This window comes from Pinus tabuliformis, chromosome 4_2 (genome assembly GCF_031772625.1).
Source record: "Pinus tabuliformis cultivar Carrire ecotype Pingquan chromosome 4_2, CPIR1, whole genome shotgun sequence".
Classification (NCBI taxonomy): domain Eukaryota; kingdom Viridiplantae; phylum Streptophyta; class Pinopsida; order Pinales; family Pinaceae; genus Pinus; species Pinus tabuliformis.
The window spans coordinates 784,883,065-784,901,368 of NC_142304.1; the positions used below are offsets into that span (position 1 = coordinate 784,883,065).

The following is an 18,304-nucleotide window of genomic DNA, read 5'->3' on the forward strand; positions in this document are numbered from 1 at the left end:
ATCATCAAATCTTGCCTTGTACCTTATATTCATTGTAAAAGGAGGTTTCCCTCTTGAAGGTGACTGTAATTATTTGTTTCTTATCAATCTAGGGCATAATGTTCATACCAGGTTGTGCTCCAACTCCGGGTTTTGGAACAAAAAAAGGTGAGTACCTTTTGGTAGGTGAAGCCATGGAGACCCCCCCCGGCCCCCAAAAAAAAAAACTTTCTCTGATGGATAGCCCTGAACTTCTGATTGCATGTCGACCTTGTTTGTTAGTTGGATCTTCTTTTTTTCTATCCTTTGCATGATTTGAATCATGTGCAACTGTCATAACCTTTGGGCTAGGTTGAGGACAATTCCCATCATCATACCTGGGGATTTTAGTCAAATGGTATTTCGACCTGCTAATCCCTCCCATCATATGCTGCCCACACAATTTACAATTCAATCATTGCCGGTTTGTCCCATCTTCAGGTTTACCATATTGCCAAAATGGGTCCAAAGCCTTTGTCATATTTGCAATTGAAATGGACAGCTTCAAAATCAAACTTAAGGCATCAAAAAGCACAAGAAGATGCCACTAAATCCCCACTAGAATAAATAACAGCCCATTGGTTTAAAATCAAACCTCTAGATTAGATTAATAGCAATGGAAGATGACAATAAGAGGGTGGATAAAAAATTAAAATCAAGTTTGCTATCCCATTAAAAAAAGCCCTTACATTGTTTTATTGGCATGACAATCATGGAAAAATGACAAAAATAAGAAGAAAAATGTAGGAAAGCAAAGAGGCAAGCAAGCATTCATAAATCTATGAAAAATGTCATTAACATGGTGGGATTAAATCAGTGAAGCAGCAACCTTAGTAAACTCGCAGGTAAGAACGGGTCAAAAGGGAGGATGGGTGACCTTCATTAAACCTGTGTTCTTTACCCTTACTCGGTTGGTTTTGTACAAGACCCGTTTACCCTTCTAAGACCCGTGGGTAGCCTATAAGACTCGCATCGGACCCCTATAAGACCCTTTCGGCAACAAAACCCCCAAATTGTCCAAAAATTCGTTTTTTCTTTTTCTTCTTTTTTCTTTTTTGGAAATGAGGTGGAGCAAAAGGGAAATTGGAGGAGTCGTGCAACATTGGTATTAACCATTGATGGTTTGAGGAAACGATATTCTCTTGGTTTTGGCTTGTATTGAAGATCTTTGAATGACAATATGATTGGCAAAGTTTGATCTTATGTCTGCATTCCATCTTCCATCACTTATTGATTTATATTCCCAGGGTTCATGTTTAATGCTACTGCAATAAGAATTTGAAGCTAAGTGTGGTTTTTGTCACTTGGAAAAAGGTTGGATGAGGTGCATTGTATCTAAGGCTTTTGTTGCTTTTACTTAGTGGTTGACAGACCTTATCTATTACATGTCATTTCATTGCAAGATATATTAAGGCTTTTGTTGCTTTTACTTACTGGTTGACAGACCTTATCTATTACATGTCATTTCATTGCAAGATATGTTATTGATTATCAGCCTAAAGTAGGAGCTCGTCTTAATGTTATTTCAAGTTCATTCAAGCACATCTTTGGAAGGGCCTCTTACTCTTTTATTTCCAACCATATTAAATCTGCAACCATTACTAATTTTCTGCATGTTATAACAACAATTATTTCTCCCAATATTTATCATCCATAACAAGTTCTCTTTATTGCTTCATAGCTCCATATGCCCTTTGGGATATTTGGCACTAGTCTTTCCCCATCAATCACCTTTAAAATAAAGCTAATAAACTCGATAAAAATTTATTTTACCAAAGTAACTCTTCACTTCACCCAAACTCTTCACTTCACACATCTTGGTCATGAGTTATGGCCTTAGTAGTTCCTATGATGGATTAGTTCTTTCAATTTGCAATCCCATTTTTCTTTGGTTTTTTTGGAACAATTAGTATCCACTTGATTTTTGCCTCCTTGTATAAGCCCTCGTACTCCTTTGGGGTATAATCAATCCCATTGTCTAGTTGTCTAGTTTCAAGACTTCAATCCTCTTCCTTGTTTGGTGTCAACTAGAGCTTTGAACTCCTAAAACATGCTAATGACCTCATCCTTGGTCTTTGAGAAGTAGATCCAAATCTTTTGAGAGAATTCATCCATAAATGAAACATATTACATGCTTCCTAATATTCATGCTAATAAAATTAGTCTATAGACATCCAAATGCACCAAGTCTAAAATCTCCTTAGACCTATGCTCATTGCATGGGAAAATAGCAATTCTTGCCAAGTGTGCACCCTTTTCGTACTCCGTGTTGCTGAATGCTGAACTCTAGAATACCTGTGACTATCTCCCTTAGATGGGGAGTGCTTTATGATGCAAGTACCTCATTGTCTTGTGCCACAGGCGCAACTCATACAAGGCATCTTTGTTATGTACTAGGGCTCGAATGGGTTCATCCTACGGCTTGTATTAATTGCCTTCTCTAACCACCTATCACTTGTGCTGCTTCTAGGTTAGATTCCTTTAGCCTGATGAGGACCTACTAGGTCTTGAACTCTACTGCATGGCTCCTATTCCCCATAACTTAAATTGAAAGCAAGTTCTTCATGAGAGCTGGAACAAACAGAGCATTGTTAAAGTCTAAAAGGTTACTTGATTGGAACTAGAAGGGAATGGTACCGACTCTTGCTACTGAGTACTTGACATCATCACCAAGTTCTACTTGAAGCCTTGAGTTGTGCCCTTTCAGATTGGAAAAATCTATTGAGCTCATGTCATATGCCGATATACCCCATTGTCCACATACGAAGTATCCCTTGGAAATGTGTTGGTAGAAAGGCAAGATGCCATCGAGAAATCCTTCTGGAATTTGGTAGAAAACTCATTCCTTTGAGTTTCTGCAGAGGTTGCCATTTGCTTTTGCTACTACTGCCCTTTACTCTTCTTCTCATTTGGACACTATGATGCACAATGCCCATGCTTATGATAAATGATGCATTTGATCTTGCTCAAGTCCATCTTCCTCGGCCATGAATTTGACTCCTCATTATAGATATGAGATGATGTTATGAATTATTGCATATATTGTGGTTGTTATAACTTATAAGGATTGGAATTGTCATTAATTTCTTTTTTGTGCCTAAAATTTACCACATTTTAAGTTTTTTTTTTTGTATTTTGACGAGTCTTATAAGGGTCGTTCCCGAGTCTTATACGAGTAGATGAGTCGATGCCTCGCCAAGTCTTATAAGAGTATGAGTCGTGCAACATTGGATTAAATACATACCTATGAATGGAAGATTCAACACCAATTGGCAAATGACATTGAACCCGCTGGGCCACTAAAATATCCTTGATGGTGATGATGATGGTTGTTTAGCTATCTCCACAATTAGTGATGATGACCACAAACCCTTCTTCATTCTCCAACAACCAAGAAACACAATGAGAAAAATAAAAACCAAAACTGCCAAAATTCTGTGGGTTTTGCCGGCTTGGTGATTCAAAAAATTGGTGAAAATTGTGATTTTTTAGTAAACCAAGTGACGTTTACTTTGTAGGAGAAATCACGATTTTTTTGGGCCAAAAAAATCATAAATTTTCGGCAGACTGTCGATGTTATCAACATTGTTAGTGCTAAATGACTTATTCTTTTCAAAACTTGTTAACGTGCTGTTTGAGTAATAAATAACTTGCTGTGATTAATGACACAAAATACTTGTTACAAGAAAATCATTCTCGATATTGGAGGTTGCCATTTTTAACAATTAAAAAGACATCTCTGACTACCCCTCATGACCACAAAATCCTCGTCTTAATACCTGCCAATGTTAGGAATCGAATTTAATTCATTTATTCTAATTGCATATGCATATCAGCTTTTTCATATGACAAGGAAATTCATTAAGATGACATTATGAATAATATAAACAATTTAGGGCCATAAATAATGCTTAATAATGTGAATGCAACTATCTCTGATGAAAATAACAGACATGGGCACTCTTGTGTACATAAGCTCATAAGCTGATCTATAGAAGAATGTGTGGTAAGCATATTGTTTAAGGATTCCTCTTTGCCAAACCTCATTCAAATTCTTCATAGAGTAGTCCTTGATAAATCTACAACCAAAATTATCTATTGCAATAGAGTAGGCTTTGACTTGCATGCTTGATAATGACAAGTAGGCAATAGACTTTTTGTTGGCCCTAGTCAAAACAAGGATATGTTCTACTCTTTTCATCTCAACTAGAGAATGGTGGTAAGGCTAGGGATATTGTGCCGATAACAAAGTTTGATATTTTTAAATGTGTCAGAAATTCTTAGAACATGAGCTGTGATAAATATAGTTTTCCGATTATTGGCACATTCATTATTCATTTCTTCGATATTTATTCCATCCTATGTCACATGGTTTGGGTTTGAACTCGAGTTTGGCAAAGATTAAGTCTGATTTTAATTCGAATTTTCTAATGAGGGTTCGTATGAGGTTCGGCATTAAGTTCGATTATATCTATTCCATCCTATGTCACATGGTTCGGGTTCGAACTCGAGTTCGACAAAGATTAAGGCTGATTTTAATTCGAATTTTCTGATGAGGGTTCGTATGAGGTTCGGCATTAAGTTCGATTATACATATTTTTCACTATCTATATATATGTATATATAAAGAACATAAAATAATAAAAAATCAAAATCAATCAATAAATATATATGAGTAAGAATTCTGATTAGTAAACATACATGAATAACTTAATCATAATAACATCTAATTATCAATGACATTAGTTAAATGTAAACATATACCATAGTAGTTTGCAAATGCAAAAAGAAATGGCATAATTTCCAATCTTCAAAATTTAAAATAATGTCTATAATGTCAAAAGACATTATATACTTGTACTCTCTGAAAAAATCACAAAATTGGAACATAGACATTATATACTTGTAATCTCTGAAAAGATCACAAAATTGAAAAATTGAAACATAGACATTATATACTTGTAATCTCTGAAAAAATCACAAAATTGAAACATAATTGGAATTTAAACATACAAATTACAATACAACTATATTGCAAAATCATGGAGAACATCTCCAAATTTTAAAATTTAAAAAAGGAAGTCAATAATGTCAAGTAGTTAAAATCCATAAGCGCGAACCTCATTTTTTTTATTATCAAATTTGGCTTTAGGTTTGACTTGAGGCTCGAATTCGATTAGATTCGAATTCGATCAGGTTTGACCTTTGGGTTTGGATTTCAGGTTCGGCGAACTCCATGTTGCTTGGGAGCGGGAGAGAAAACGGGAGTGGGAGCGACCATTTTCAGAAGCTCCCGGTTTGGGAGCGAATCTGGGAGCGATTTTTTAAAAATATATATTTTTTTATATTTTTTAATTTTTGATACAGATATGTCAACAAAAACATGTAGAATGATGAATTAGACATAAAAAACATAAAAAAACATAGATTGATCATTGAACCATATCACATCAATCATCTAGAAATTATAATCGTCATCAACCATGTCCACAAGTTAGTAAAATACATATTACAACCTCAACATATTGAGTTTCATGAATCATGATTCATCAAATTCAATCTTAAAGTTTCAACTTCAAGCTTTCAAAATTGAAAATTCAATAACATTTATCATCATTGATCACCAAAGTTGTACTTGTAAGCTAAGTTTAACCATTACAAGAAGTAATATCTAAGATAATTCTAAGTCCTAACTTCTAACTGTTAACATGATATGAAATGTTATAAATTTATAAAATGAAACATGAATAATGAAATGAAATGAAACAACTTTAGTCTTTCATGAAGCATCGTATTCATAATTCACAATCATTACCAATGAGTTATAATTGCCAAGGCCTAACTTCAAACTTCAAATTTTCATTGTCACAGTGATATATTGTTTACAAAAAATATCATTATGATATGAAAGAGTCAAGAGTCAAGAGTCAAGGACTCAAAACTCAATAGCTATGAAAACTAAAGTCTAATAGAAACTAAAAAGACAAGTAAACTGTAAATCTACATGTGGCCCTTGCCACGAGAGTCTCCAGGAGTATAAGCAGGTCGTGGTGGTCTTCTAGGAGTCTCCCGCACAGACCGACGACCAGAACTAGAACCTCCACGTGAGGGTGTAGATGGAGGTGGCGACAGCAAAGGAACAAGACTCGGACCTCGAGCACTGCTACTGGATGGTGGAGGTGGAGGTGGAGGTGGCATGGCTGCTGCAGCTGCTTCATCTTCATCCCTTACAAGTTCCTCTTCCAGTTCTTCAATATGTACAATGCCATCCTCCAAATTGTCATCCTCTGGGTGATTGTCCCAAATTTTATATGTGGGATCCTCATAAGCCCGATCACAGTAATGACTCAACAACCTCAAGTTGTAGTGCACATAAACCAAGCTTTCTGCTCGGTTTTCATTGAGTCTGTTTCTTTTCACATTATGTATGTAGCTGTAGGTGCTCCAACACCTCTCTGCAGAAGAAGTATTTACAACCTGTGAAAGAACTTTTTTTCCAATTTTGGCAAAAGTCCATGACCGCCATATGTTTCCCACCATGTGAGAGTATCAAATCTATCTCTGTCGTCCATTGCATGGAAGTTACCATACAAACCAGTGCCACTGAAGTATCTGCCTATTTCAAAGCGCACAGCGGCACATTCCTCCCTGTCAGGTACCAACTTTTCTAATGCTTCCAAATATCCTTTAGTTACCTCTGGATCTAAATGGGGTTTGGTCCTAACCCCACCCCCTGCTGCAGGTTGGCCCAACCAAGATGTAGAGTAGTATTTTGGCGTAAAGATATACGCCAAGCAATGTAGTGGAAGATTAAGCCTATTCCACCGTTCACACAGACAATCATGAATCAGTTTGTACAAGTTGGGATCTCTATTATGAACAATATCTTTTATTTCCCCCAACATGGTATCCATTTGCTCATACACCTCGCCAATCACTGGTTTGTCTGTATCTGCAAACCGAATCATGTGATAAATTGGCTTGGTGAAATCGAATACCTACCTCACACTTGTCCAAAACTGCCCATCAAGATCGGCCTCCTCCACCATTTCAAAACCTCCCATGTTAGCTACATTTGTAGCCCTTTCCTTTAATACCTGCCAATGTGGACTTGATACCATGTTAGCTAGTGCCTCTCGTACCTTCAAAAGGCACTTGAAGGTGAGGTAATAGCTACCAAATCTGGTCTTCGCAATCGTCAACAACTCCAATCTCGAGTGGCTGTGGAAAAGGCCATGGGTATTGCTATGATTTGTAATAAATTTTATCATTTGTTTTCCTTTCTTGTACAAATCACCAATCCATTGGTATTGTTCATTTTTGTTCTTGACAATATCATGCAACAGAAGGTTCAATGTGTGAACCAAACATCCAGACCAAAATATGTTAGGGTATTTATCCTCAATAATTGCTCCCGCTGCCTTACAATTAGGAGCATTATCAGTGATGACTTGGATGACATTGTATGGGCCAATACGCTCAATTGTTTCAAGTAATGCTTCTGCAATGTTGATGGCGGTCTTGAACTTGTTTGAGTAATCATGTGCAGCTAGAAAGATGGGACCATTAACAGACACAGCACGAACACTTATCAATGGCTTGCCTTTTACATTTGTCCATCCATCAGATACAATGGACACCCCATGGTCAGTCCAAGAACTTGTCATTCTATTCAAAGAATGTGATATTTTTGCTTTTTCATGATCAAGGCCAACGGTTCTTGCCTTGTCATACCCAGGGCTCTTGTATCCTTTAGGGGCATCATTTATGGCAGAAACCATTTCGTGCCAATAAGGTGAGCGAAGAACATTGAATGGTATCCCACATGCATAGAGAAACCTGTAAACCTTTGAAGCGCGCTCCCGCCCGGAGTGCGATTCGGGAGCGGGTTCGGGGGGGGGGCGCTCCTCGGGAGCGATTTTCGGGAGCACGCTCCCGCCCGGAGCGCGATTCGGGAGCGAGTTCGAGGGGGGGGGGCGCTCCCCCGCAACTATGGGTGAACCTAAACGAATCTGAATTTTTTTTGGGGGTTTGTCGAATTTCGAACCTCAAGGTTTAAATTCGGCAAACCCTATGACATTGATTCCATATTCACTCCTAAATCATCTTGGCAAATAAAGATGAGTAAACTATGCTAAGTCACATGGTTTGGGTTCAAGTTTGTTTGGCAATTGATGAAATTTGGTTCGAATTCAAATATATATATCACATTGACTTGATTTAGTACATTTGCAATATATATATATATCTTTTTTTGCTTAAGCAAGAGTCGAACCTTCTTTTCATTTCTCTGTATAAAATATATTACATAAAATACAAAAAACCCAGGGTGGAAAATGGCCAGAGATAAGGCTATCTCTAGGCACCTTGGGAAAAGAGCCAATGGCTCGCGACTTGAGCCAAGAGACTACTGAATCACTTGAGTCGTCCTCCAAGATCCAACGAGCAAGAAACTAAATGATTCAAAAGTACGTGACCCCTTCCCGCATAGCAGTGTAATTATAAAGGAGATATGGCCCACACAAAACAGAAATCGGGCCCGCTAAGGAAACCAAGTATCTGACCCGGACCCCCCAACATGCACAGTGATCCTGGGCCGTTGATCCTCCACTGCAAGATCCAACGGTTGAAATAGATATCGGGTAGAAAAGAAGCCAAGAATACCCGCCTGATGAGGGCGATATTCTCTCTCTTGCTAGAGCCACGTGTTGTGTGATGAGTGGCATCGGGCTCATTTCTAGGAAACCACTTTCGGAGTTGAGGGCACCCGATGAACCGAAAACCACCTTGAGGGCGGTATAGAAGAACTAGTGGTGGACATAAAGAAGAAATAGATCTTATACCTAGAATATTTCGGGTCCGCTGAGGAAGCCATGAATTTGACTCGGACCCACCAACATGCACCTTGAATCTCGGCCATTGATCCTCAACCGTTCGATCCAACGGTTGAGAGGGATATCAGATGGAAGAGAAGTAGGAGGAATACCCGCCCGATAAAGGCTGTATTCTCTTTCCTTCCTGCGACAAGTGTCGATCAATGAGTGGCATCGGGCTCATTTCAAGAAAACCACTTCAGGTAATGAGGCTTTCTGAAAACTCGAAAACCATCATAGCCGTTGTATGAATTAAAAAATCATTGATTCGCTGCGTCCATTGCCGACATATCCATACCTATGGTAGGAATTCCACCTTTCCTTCTAACTGGAAGCTTCCCGCCCCATCTCCCTACAGAGAAAAGCTGAGTTGATCGGTGGAGAAAGATAGATTAAATAAATCCTCTTGCTGTAAATCATCACCCACCCTAGAACCTTGGGTCTAAGCTGTTTTGGGTTGATATAGCTGACAACGGGCTGAATGTCGTTTTCAAAATTACCCCAGGAAAACTGCTTCCTGTTGATTGTGAATCTACTAAAACCCAACTGTTGCGATCTGCTAGCATCCCCTGTTCTGATGGATTTCTCGGTCCACATTTGCTTGGTTGAGACAATCATCCCTCAATCTACCCTGGGGAACCTCTTTCCATCTATACTTATTACTGCTCTTAGCACAAAGAGCACCTTTATTGGCTAGTATATCCGCCAATTTTCTTGCGCACATGTGTGAACCTTAAGGTTCTCATGTTCTGAAGGTGGAGATGGATCCTTTGATAGACCTGAAGAAGCCTCCAATGTCTCGAGACTTTTTCCGGAGCCGAACCACAACAGATTCTCTTGACCGAATTGATAATCAACTCAAAGTCTGCTTCAATTATTATGTTCTGAAGATTGTCGTTCTTCAGGATTTCTAAACATTGCTCTAGGGCCATTAGCTCCGCCATATTGTTTGTGGCTCTTCCCAAATTACAATGAAAAATGTATTGTATACAACCCTTTTCATCCCTTATCACTCCCCCATAACCAGCCATGCCCGGATTTCCTTTTGAGGCCCCATCTATGTTACATTTCATATATCCCTGAGGGGGTGGATGCCAGAAATCTTTATCAGTGACTGGTTGCCCTACCAATCTGTTATTGCCCTGAGGAATAAGCCCCTGCATACCTAACTGAAGTAGTATCTGCACATCAGCATTTGAAGGGAGGTTCTTAGGGGGTGTTTGCATTAAAGTCCCAACCGTCTCCTTGAGCTGTTTTAAAATTTGTTCCATGATACTCTAGGAGGAACTCTTTTTATTTTTGAAAATTCTATTGTTGCGTTCTTTCCAGACGTCCCAAATTAGGAAGCTGGGAGCTAAAGCCCAAGCTTTGTTTACCGTTTCATAATCAGAGAAGTTTCTCCTCCAATTCCTTAGGGTATTGGTAATGCTTCCTCTGTCCCTATCTGTTTGTCTGAATATTGAGGCAATCCCATCCCACAACGTGGAAGTAAATATGCAGAGGTTGAGAAGGTGCTCCATAGTTTCCTCTTGTGATTCACATAGCTGGCATCTGGATGGGCCAGAAACACCCCTTTTCCGGATGTTCTCCTAGGTCAGAATTTTCTTATGATGCACTAGCCACATGAACAGTTTGGTTTTCATCCATCCTTGGTTCTTCCAAAGATTCTTCCAAACCCCATCCAGTTTTGTAGAATCAAGCTCAAGGGCTATGCGTTTTGCCTCTTTAAGGTTAAAGGTGCCTTCATTGTTATTTCCCCATCTTAGTTGGTCAGAATCAGCTGATATCAGGATCTTTCTTTGATCCAGGATGGCTGTTAGAGCATCAGCCTGTAATCCATTTCCCTCCAAGTTCTCCATTTTCCTCCGCTATTTGTCTGATCCCAAAATTCATTTACTCGGAGTAACCCTTTGGTGTCAGTATCATGCTTGAGATCTACAAAGTCTTCTCTTAACAGCTTAGGTTCCTGTTGCCATTTATCCTCCCAAAACCATGCAAGGTCTCCAGCTCTAATTTCCTAGAAGCTATTTCTCTGAACTATGCCTCTATTCTCCCAATATTTATCCAGATGTGGGAGCCTTTTATGATTCCAGACATTCTTATATGGTCCTTGTCTTGCCAATTACTTGCATATTTCTGGTTCCAAATTTGTGCCCAAGGAGCATCTGAATCTTTTATCCATCTCCACCATAATTTTGCCCCCAAAACCTTGTTTAGCACTTCAGGATCATCCAGTCCTAAACCTCCATGTGTTTTAGGTTTACATATCTTTTCCCAGGCAACCAAGGCCCATTTCTTCTTTTCTTCCCCTTTGCCCCAAAGAAAATCTCTTTGGATATTTCTGCATTGTTGCATAACTCCTTTTGGAGCTGGAAGGGCTGAAAACATGAAGATGGGAACTGATTGAAGGACAGCTTTTATAAGCACCAGCCTGCCTGCCAAGTTCAAAGACCTGCTTGTCCATTTTCGAGTTTTGTCCTGCAGCTTATTAATCACAGGCTCCCATACTGTCTTGTTCAGAGGTTTGTCTGTGAGCGGTACTCCCAAATATTTGGATGGTAGCATATCTCTTTGAAAGCCCAGAATTCTGGAAATGTTTCTCTGAATTTGCAATATATATATCACATTGCATTGACATAATTTAATACATTGAGTTATGTATACATTTATGATATTTTAAGTTTTATAACTAATGAATAACCTGTAACCTGTCAGTCCTGTGCATTGTGTAATTTGGGTTTAATTCTCATTTGACCTATAATTTGTAGATGTGTCTTATAAAACTTAAAATATCATTGGTTATAAAACTTAAAATATCCTAAATGTATACATAAGTCAATGTATTCAATTATGTCAATGTGATATATATATCACATTGACCTGATTGAATACGTTAAATTGTGGATACATTTATGATATATTATGTAACCAATGAATAATCCATAACCTGTTGGTCCTGAGCATCTTGTAATTTCGGTTGAATTCTCCCTTGACCTCCCTTGACCTATAATTTTATGTGTCAAAGCATTGACAATCATGTACATCTTGTCAGATTTCCAAACTCACCTGACCCATGCTCATATTTAAAAATTGTATAGTCCAAGAATAGTCCAATTTCAAAGTTATTACAACTATTTTTTATGACCATGAGATCTTCAGCCCATGTTCACACTAAACATAACCTGAGCAAAATGTTTGCAGCTTTGGGTTTTTTCTGATTATGTCACTTGTCTAGTCAAATGTTGCATATAATATACCATTTACTGTTTTAGCTTTTTATCAAAATCGTTATTTTGTATCCTGATTCCTTATATCTAGCCATCTTCTCTGGTTCCATAGATGCATCCCTATCCCATGCTCTTATTTGACTACTTTGAAAAGTGATATATTAGTATCCAGGATCCTCTGTTTTAATTTTTACTTACATATAACAGATCAAAAAACATAAAATTTGACAATAATCTTAGGGTTGGTGGTCATGGGTCTACATTTTATCTTGAATACGAGTAAAAGAGACATGTTTGTTATTCTATTTTGGGAAATTCTTTTCGTACATTATTTTCAACTTTTGAAATAAACTTTAATGCTTGAAAATTATTCATGCCTATGTTTCTATGCCAATTTTTCTGCAGTTCACCTCCTTTTCTTATAGAAACAAACAAAATTTTATTATTATGCATATGCAGTACTAATTAGACTTTATGCATCCTTTTGCAGAAAAGTCCAGTGTCAACTTCACGCCGACTCTTAATATGTTCTATTTGCATGGGTGTTGCGTCAACAAGTGTTGGTGGAGCTTGTTCTGGTGCAATTGAAGAAAATGATTCAAGCACAATGTTGGATGAAATTGAAAAACCTAGACCTGTATGCAAGAATTGTCGAGGCAGCGGAGCTATAATTTGTAAGTTCTTGCACATCAAGCTTGCTTAGCACAGTAGTGGGTTAGAGCTAGTATAATTTGTCAAGCTTTCAATTCCTTTATTTTAATACAAGAGTGGCATGAACGGTTATTCTAATCATGCTTGACTACACTATGATTATGATGCGCTGTTTATGATACTGATGATGATGCTAAGGAATTTTTGGAGTGGCCATCTTTTACAAATGCAAATTTGGAAAATTCTCATGATGGAAGCTTACACAGAGTGATATTCTTGGTCAACAAGAGGAGGACATGATAACAGATTTGTTTCAACTTCCCTTGCTTCCTTATCTTGGTAATTTTCAGTTATCCCCATGCTTGGATTTAGATGACCATCCATTTGTCAAGTCAACATTGGAATGCCAGTTTGACCGAAGTTCAGAGGCTGCTGTTTTGGGCTGTGTTGACCAGCGTTGACCTCCCTTTGACTGCGCTTTGGGTGTGGCAGCTTCTCTTTGGCAGGCCGCAGATTTGGGCATGGAAACCGAGGTGATATGACCTCTGGTTTGACCAGCGTTGACTGCCCTAGTTGCTGGCTGCAGTTTGAGGTGATATGACCTCTGGTTTGACCAGCGTTGACTGCCCTAGTTGCTGGCTGTAGTTTGACTTTTGTTGACCAGCATTTGACTGACATTTTCCAGGTTGTTTTGGACTGTTTGGGTTTGCTGTTGGAGGCCGCAGTTGACTGGGTTTGACTGAGCTACTTAGAGGAAGATTTCTGCCTTGTTTGACAGGCGTTGACTTTTCTGGTTAGGGATTTATTGCTGCTGTCATAAATTATCAGATTTGTAAATTTGTACTATCTATTTCTGCTGAACTATTGAAGAATATAAGAATAATTAATCAAGGGTTTCCCCACATTGGGGTAATGTGGGTTTGTCCCTGGTTGGTGCCACATCTTGTGCCCTCTTGTCTTGGCTTGTCTTCTACTGTTTATGTTTATGTTCTATCTTCATTTTACTATCATGCTGATGTGATTGCTAAATTGGATATTGATATTGGGCTAATAAAGAAATTGAAGTAAATTGCTCTTAAGCATAGAACATACCAAAAATTAACATGGTATCAGAGCTGAGGTGAAGACAAAGCCCAAGCAAGAGTGAAAGAGCAATCACCGAAGACAGTTGGACAAGGACAAAAGGCTCAATGGGTTCCTCATCCCACTTCTCGGCTGAAGACAAGCTCCGTGAAAAGTCTGACTATCATGGATGGAAGATGTCTCTTGATCTGACATTGGAAGAACAAGAAGTGTTGGATTATGTGAGGGGTAAAATCCCTGAGCCTCCTTCAAATGCACCGGCTGCTACAAAGAACAAGTACAACAAGGCTGAAGTCAAAGCGAAGAAGATTATCAGAGATTCCATTGACAAGCGACTGGTGGCCTACATCTTCGATTTGAACACCTCCATGGAGATCTATGATAGGTTGGTCAGCATGTTCAAGGTTAGTGATGCAAATCAAATTTTATTTCTCAAAAATAAATTGAAGGATATTAAGAAGGGCAAGGACGAGGATATTCAATCCTACTTCTTAAGGATCACTGAGATCAAGAATGATCTTCTATCGATTGGAGAAGTCATTCCTGATAGGGAATTTACTATCACTACCCTTAGAGGTCTCCCACCCGAGTGGTATATATTTAGAACCACTATTCTCAATAATGATTGAATTCTAGGGTTTGAAGAATTGATGTCGAGATGCATTCAAGAAGAAACAAGAATGGTGGAGCAAGAAATTCCTTCTAATAGAGGCAACCCTCTTGCTTTCTCCGCTCATTCCAAAAGGATAAATAATGCAGGGTCTAAAGGTCATTTCCATCGAAAGCCTGGATCAAAGGGTGGAAGGAAGGGCAAGTGCTTTGTTTGCAAAAAGTTTGGCCACTATGCAAAGGAGTGTCCAAATAGAAGGGACACATCACATGATGATGATCACAATCATTCTAGGGGCAACTTCAACAACAACAATCAAAGGAATGGCAGGTTCAATGGCAAAGGAAAAAGGAATGTGGGACATCAAGGAAATGGTCAACCCTCCAAGAAAGCAAGGAACTCCAGGTATGAAGAATCAAATGTTGTTAACAATAAGCAAAAGGAGTACTATCTTATATCGACCCTCTCCACTACCTCTCCTCTGGACACTTTGGGGAATTGGCTAATTGATAGTGGTGCCTCAAGGCACTTCACCGAGTACAAGGAAGCTCTCTCTAATCTGATAGAGAAGGAGACAAACTTGGAGATTATTCTTGGAGACGATGCCGCCTATCCTGTGAACGGAGTAGAGAATGTTACAATTCAATTGAATCAAGGTAACACGATTCATTTACAAGAATTTCTATATGTACCTGATCTCAAGAAGAACGTGGTGTCCATTTCGGCGATGGAAGACAAAGGATACAAGGTGGCATTCATTGATGGAAAGGTACGTGTTTGGAAAATGAATTTTAAAGATGCTTTTACTCTTAGGTTCCGGGTTGACACTTTGTATCAAGTTGGAGGAAGTCCATTGGGAGCCATGTCTTGTGACACATCTCTACAATCTGAACTATGGCACCGAAGGTTTGCCCATCTTCATTATAAGGCTCTTCCCGATGTGAGACAGATGGTGACAGGTATGCCTGAGTTCAAAGTAGAGCATGAAGGTATATGTCCGGGATGTGTCGAAGGAAAACTTACAAGGGGACCATTCCCCTCAAATAATAGCAAGACTAGCGATATATTGCAGTTGATCCACTCCGACATATCTGGTATAATGCCCGTAAACTCTTTGGGACGATACTTATATTATCTCACTTTTACGGATGATTATTCTCGCAAGACTTGGATCTACTTCTTGAAAAAGAAGGATGAAGTGTTCACCTGGTTCCATCACTTCAAAGCCATGATCGAAAACCAATCCGAGAAGAGAATCAAGATATTGAGGACTGATAATGGGACTGAGTATGAATCCAATGAATTCCATGACTATTGCAGAGAAGCTGGCATTAAGAGGGAGACCACAACACCATACACTCCTGAGCAGAATGGTGTGGCTGAAAGGAAGAATTGTACTATTGTGGAAGTTGTTCGTGCCATGCTTCATGATCAAAGGCTTTCGAAGTTTCTATGGGCCGAAGTTGTGAATACCGCTGTGTATGTTCAAAATCGATGCCCTCATCAAGCATTGGACTCCAAGACTCCCGAAGAAATGTTCACTGGTAAGAAACCCGATGTCTCTCACTTTAGAATTTTTGGAAGTCCCGTATATTTTCATGTGCTAAAAGAGAAAAGAAGCAAATTGGGTGCATTTGGGAAGAAAGGAATCTTTGTGGGCTATAACGAAAATTCCAAGGGTTATAGAATTTATGTGGATGGTCAAAGGGAAATTGAGATAATTCATGATGTCACCTTTGACGAAGATATGGCTTTCAGCAAGATAAACAACCTTCTTATCCCAAGGAAGGACAAAGAAGCTGACACTGGAAGACAGGATGAAAAACAGGACGAGACGATGCCGGATATTGATGAACCTATGAATCATATTGATCCTCCTCCCCAAGAGGCTTCCTCCTCCAAGAGGAGACCCTCATGGCTCAGGGAGACTCTCTAAGACATATTGCACCGAGGGGGACTTCCCGTGAGAGCAAAGCCGAACAGGTATCAAGGATACTTGATCACCATGAGAACTATCATTCAAAATGAACCTTCATCATTTGAAGAAGCTGTGAAGCAACAAGTATGGAAGGATGCTATGAATGAAGAGTATGAGTCTATTATGAAGAATGATGTCTGGGATGTGGTTCCTAGACCCCAGGACAAATTGGTTGTCATCTCTAAGTGGCTCTACAAAATCAGGCATGGAGCTGATGGAAGTGCTTAAAAGTTCAAGGCTCGCTTTGTTGCCTGAGGCTTCTCTCAAAAGGAAGGTGTAGATTATGATGAAATATTTGCACTTGTTGCCTGATACACCACCATCCGCTCGATCATAGCCCTTGCTGCCTCTTAAGGATGGAACCTACATCAGATGGATGTCAAGACCGTTTTCTTGCATGGTTCGATCAAAGAGGAAGTCTATGTGGAACAACTCGAGGGGTTTGAGGTTCATGACCGGAAATATCATGTATGCAGGTTGAAGAAGGCTCTCTATGGCTTGAAGCAAGCACCCCGGGCTTCGTATGAGAGGATTGATAGCTATTGAGATTCATTAGAAGTGAAGCCGATCCGAACCTTTACTTTGAGGTTGAAGATGATAAACCTCTCATACTGGTACTTTATGTGGACGACCTCTTTCTGATAGGTGCAAACCCTCTCATTCACAAATGTAAGAGGGAGTTGGCTTCTGAATTTGAGATGAAGGACCTAGGACTGATGCACTACTTCCTAGGGTTGGAGGTCTGGCAAAAGGCTAGGAGAAATTTTCCTATCTCAAGGAAAATATGTTGTGAAGATATTGGAAAGATTTGGGATGGTGGACTGCAAGCCTGTGACTACCTCGATGGAATTTAACTTCAAGAAGTTATGTGGTAGTGTTGTTGGAACTAAATTGGGAAATGCTTCTGAGTATCGTCAACTCATAGGAGCACTGATGTTCTTAGTGAACTCCCATCCGGATATATGTTTTGCAGTTAATACATTGAGCCAATATATGGTTGAGCCTCATCATTTACATTGGATTGGTGCCAAGAATCTTTTGAGATATCTTCAGGGCACAATCACTCATGGACTGAGATACACTGCCGGAGATGTGAGTTTGCATGGTTATTCAGACGCTCACTGGTCCGACAGTGTGGTGGATCGCAAGAGCACTTCTGGATGCTATTTCTCTTTGGATTCTGCTTCGATATCCTAGATGAGGAGGAAGCAGAAGTTGGTTGCCTTGAGCACCGCTGAGGTCGAATACATAGTTGCAAATATGGCCTTCGGTGAAGCTGTCTGGTTGAGGAAGCTCTTCAGTGAGCTGTTTGGACATGTGTTGGATACCACTGTGATCCTCTGCGACAACCAGAGTGGGATCTGATTATCAAAGAATCCTGTATTTCATGATCGCTCGTAGCACATAGATATCAGGTACCACTTTATCTGGGATATGGTACAACGAGGAGCAATAAGGCTCCATCACATTGGGACTGATGAGCAGGTCGCCAACATTCTGACAAAGCCCCTGGGAAAGGTCAAATTCTTGACTTTCTGAGAATGACTAGGAGTTGTGGAGAGATCCTCTTATGAGGGTCTTGTATGATATGGACATTGAGCTCTGGGAGCTCTAGGGGCTTGGGGTACTTCTTGGAGCGATGAGCAACCATAGGGTGAGTGGTTCAACCTTCCCCTAGTGGTTTTCTTTGTACAAGGTGAGTGGTTCAGCCTTCCCCTGTGATACCCCGTGGTGACATGTAAGCAGGATGAGTGGTTCATCGTTCCCCTGCTGAGACATCCTACCCATGCAGTCTGGGACTCATGGGAAATACCTCTTGTCTGGCCAATCAGTAGGGAAATGAGGATAGGGACCATAGTACTAC

The 18,304-nt window shown here is 39.5% G+C and overlaps 1 protein-coding gene across 1 annotated transcript in view; it reads left to right on the top strand.

The window, feature by feature from the left end:
• LOC149171999 (protein PHOTOSYSTEM I ASSEMBLY 2, chloroplastic-like) overlaps positions 1–18,304 on the top strand; it is a 237,786-nt gene that overhangs the window by 64,037 nt on the left and 155,445 nt on the right. Inside the window, exon 2 of the mRNA XM_089424170.1 lies at positions 12,609–12,792. Coding sequence (XP_089280296.1) covers positions 12,609–12,792 — 184 coding nt within the window. The remainder of the gene's footprint in view (positions 1–12,608; positions 12,793–18,304) is intronic.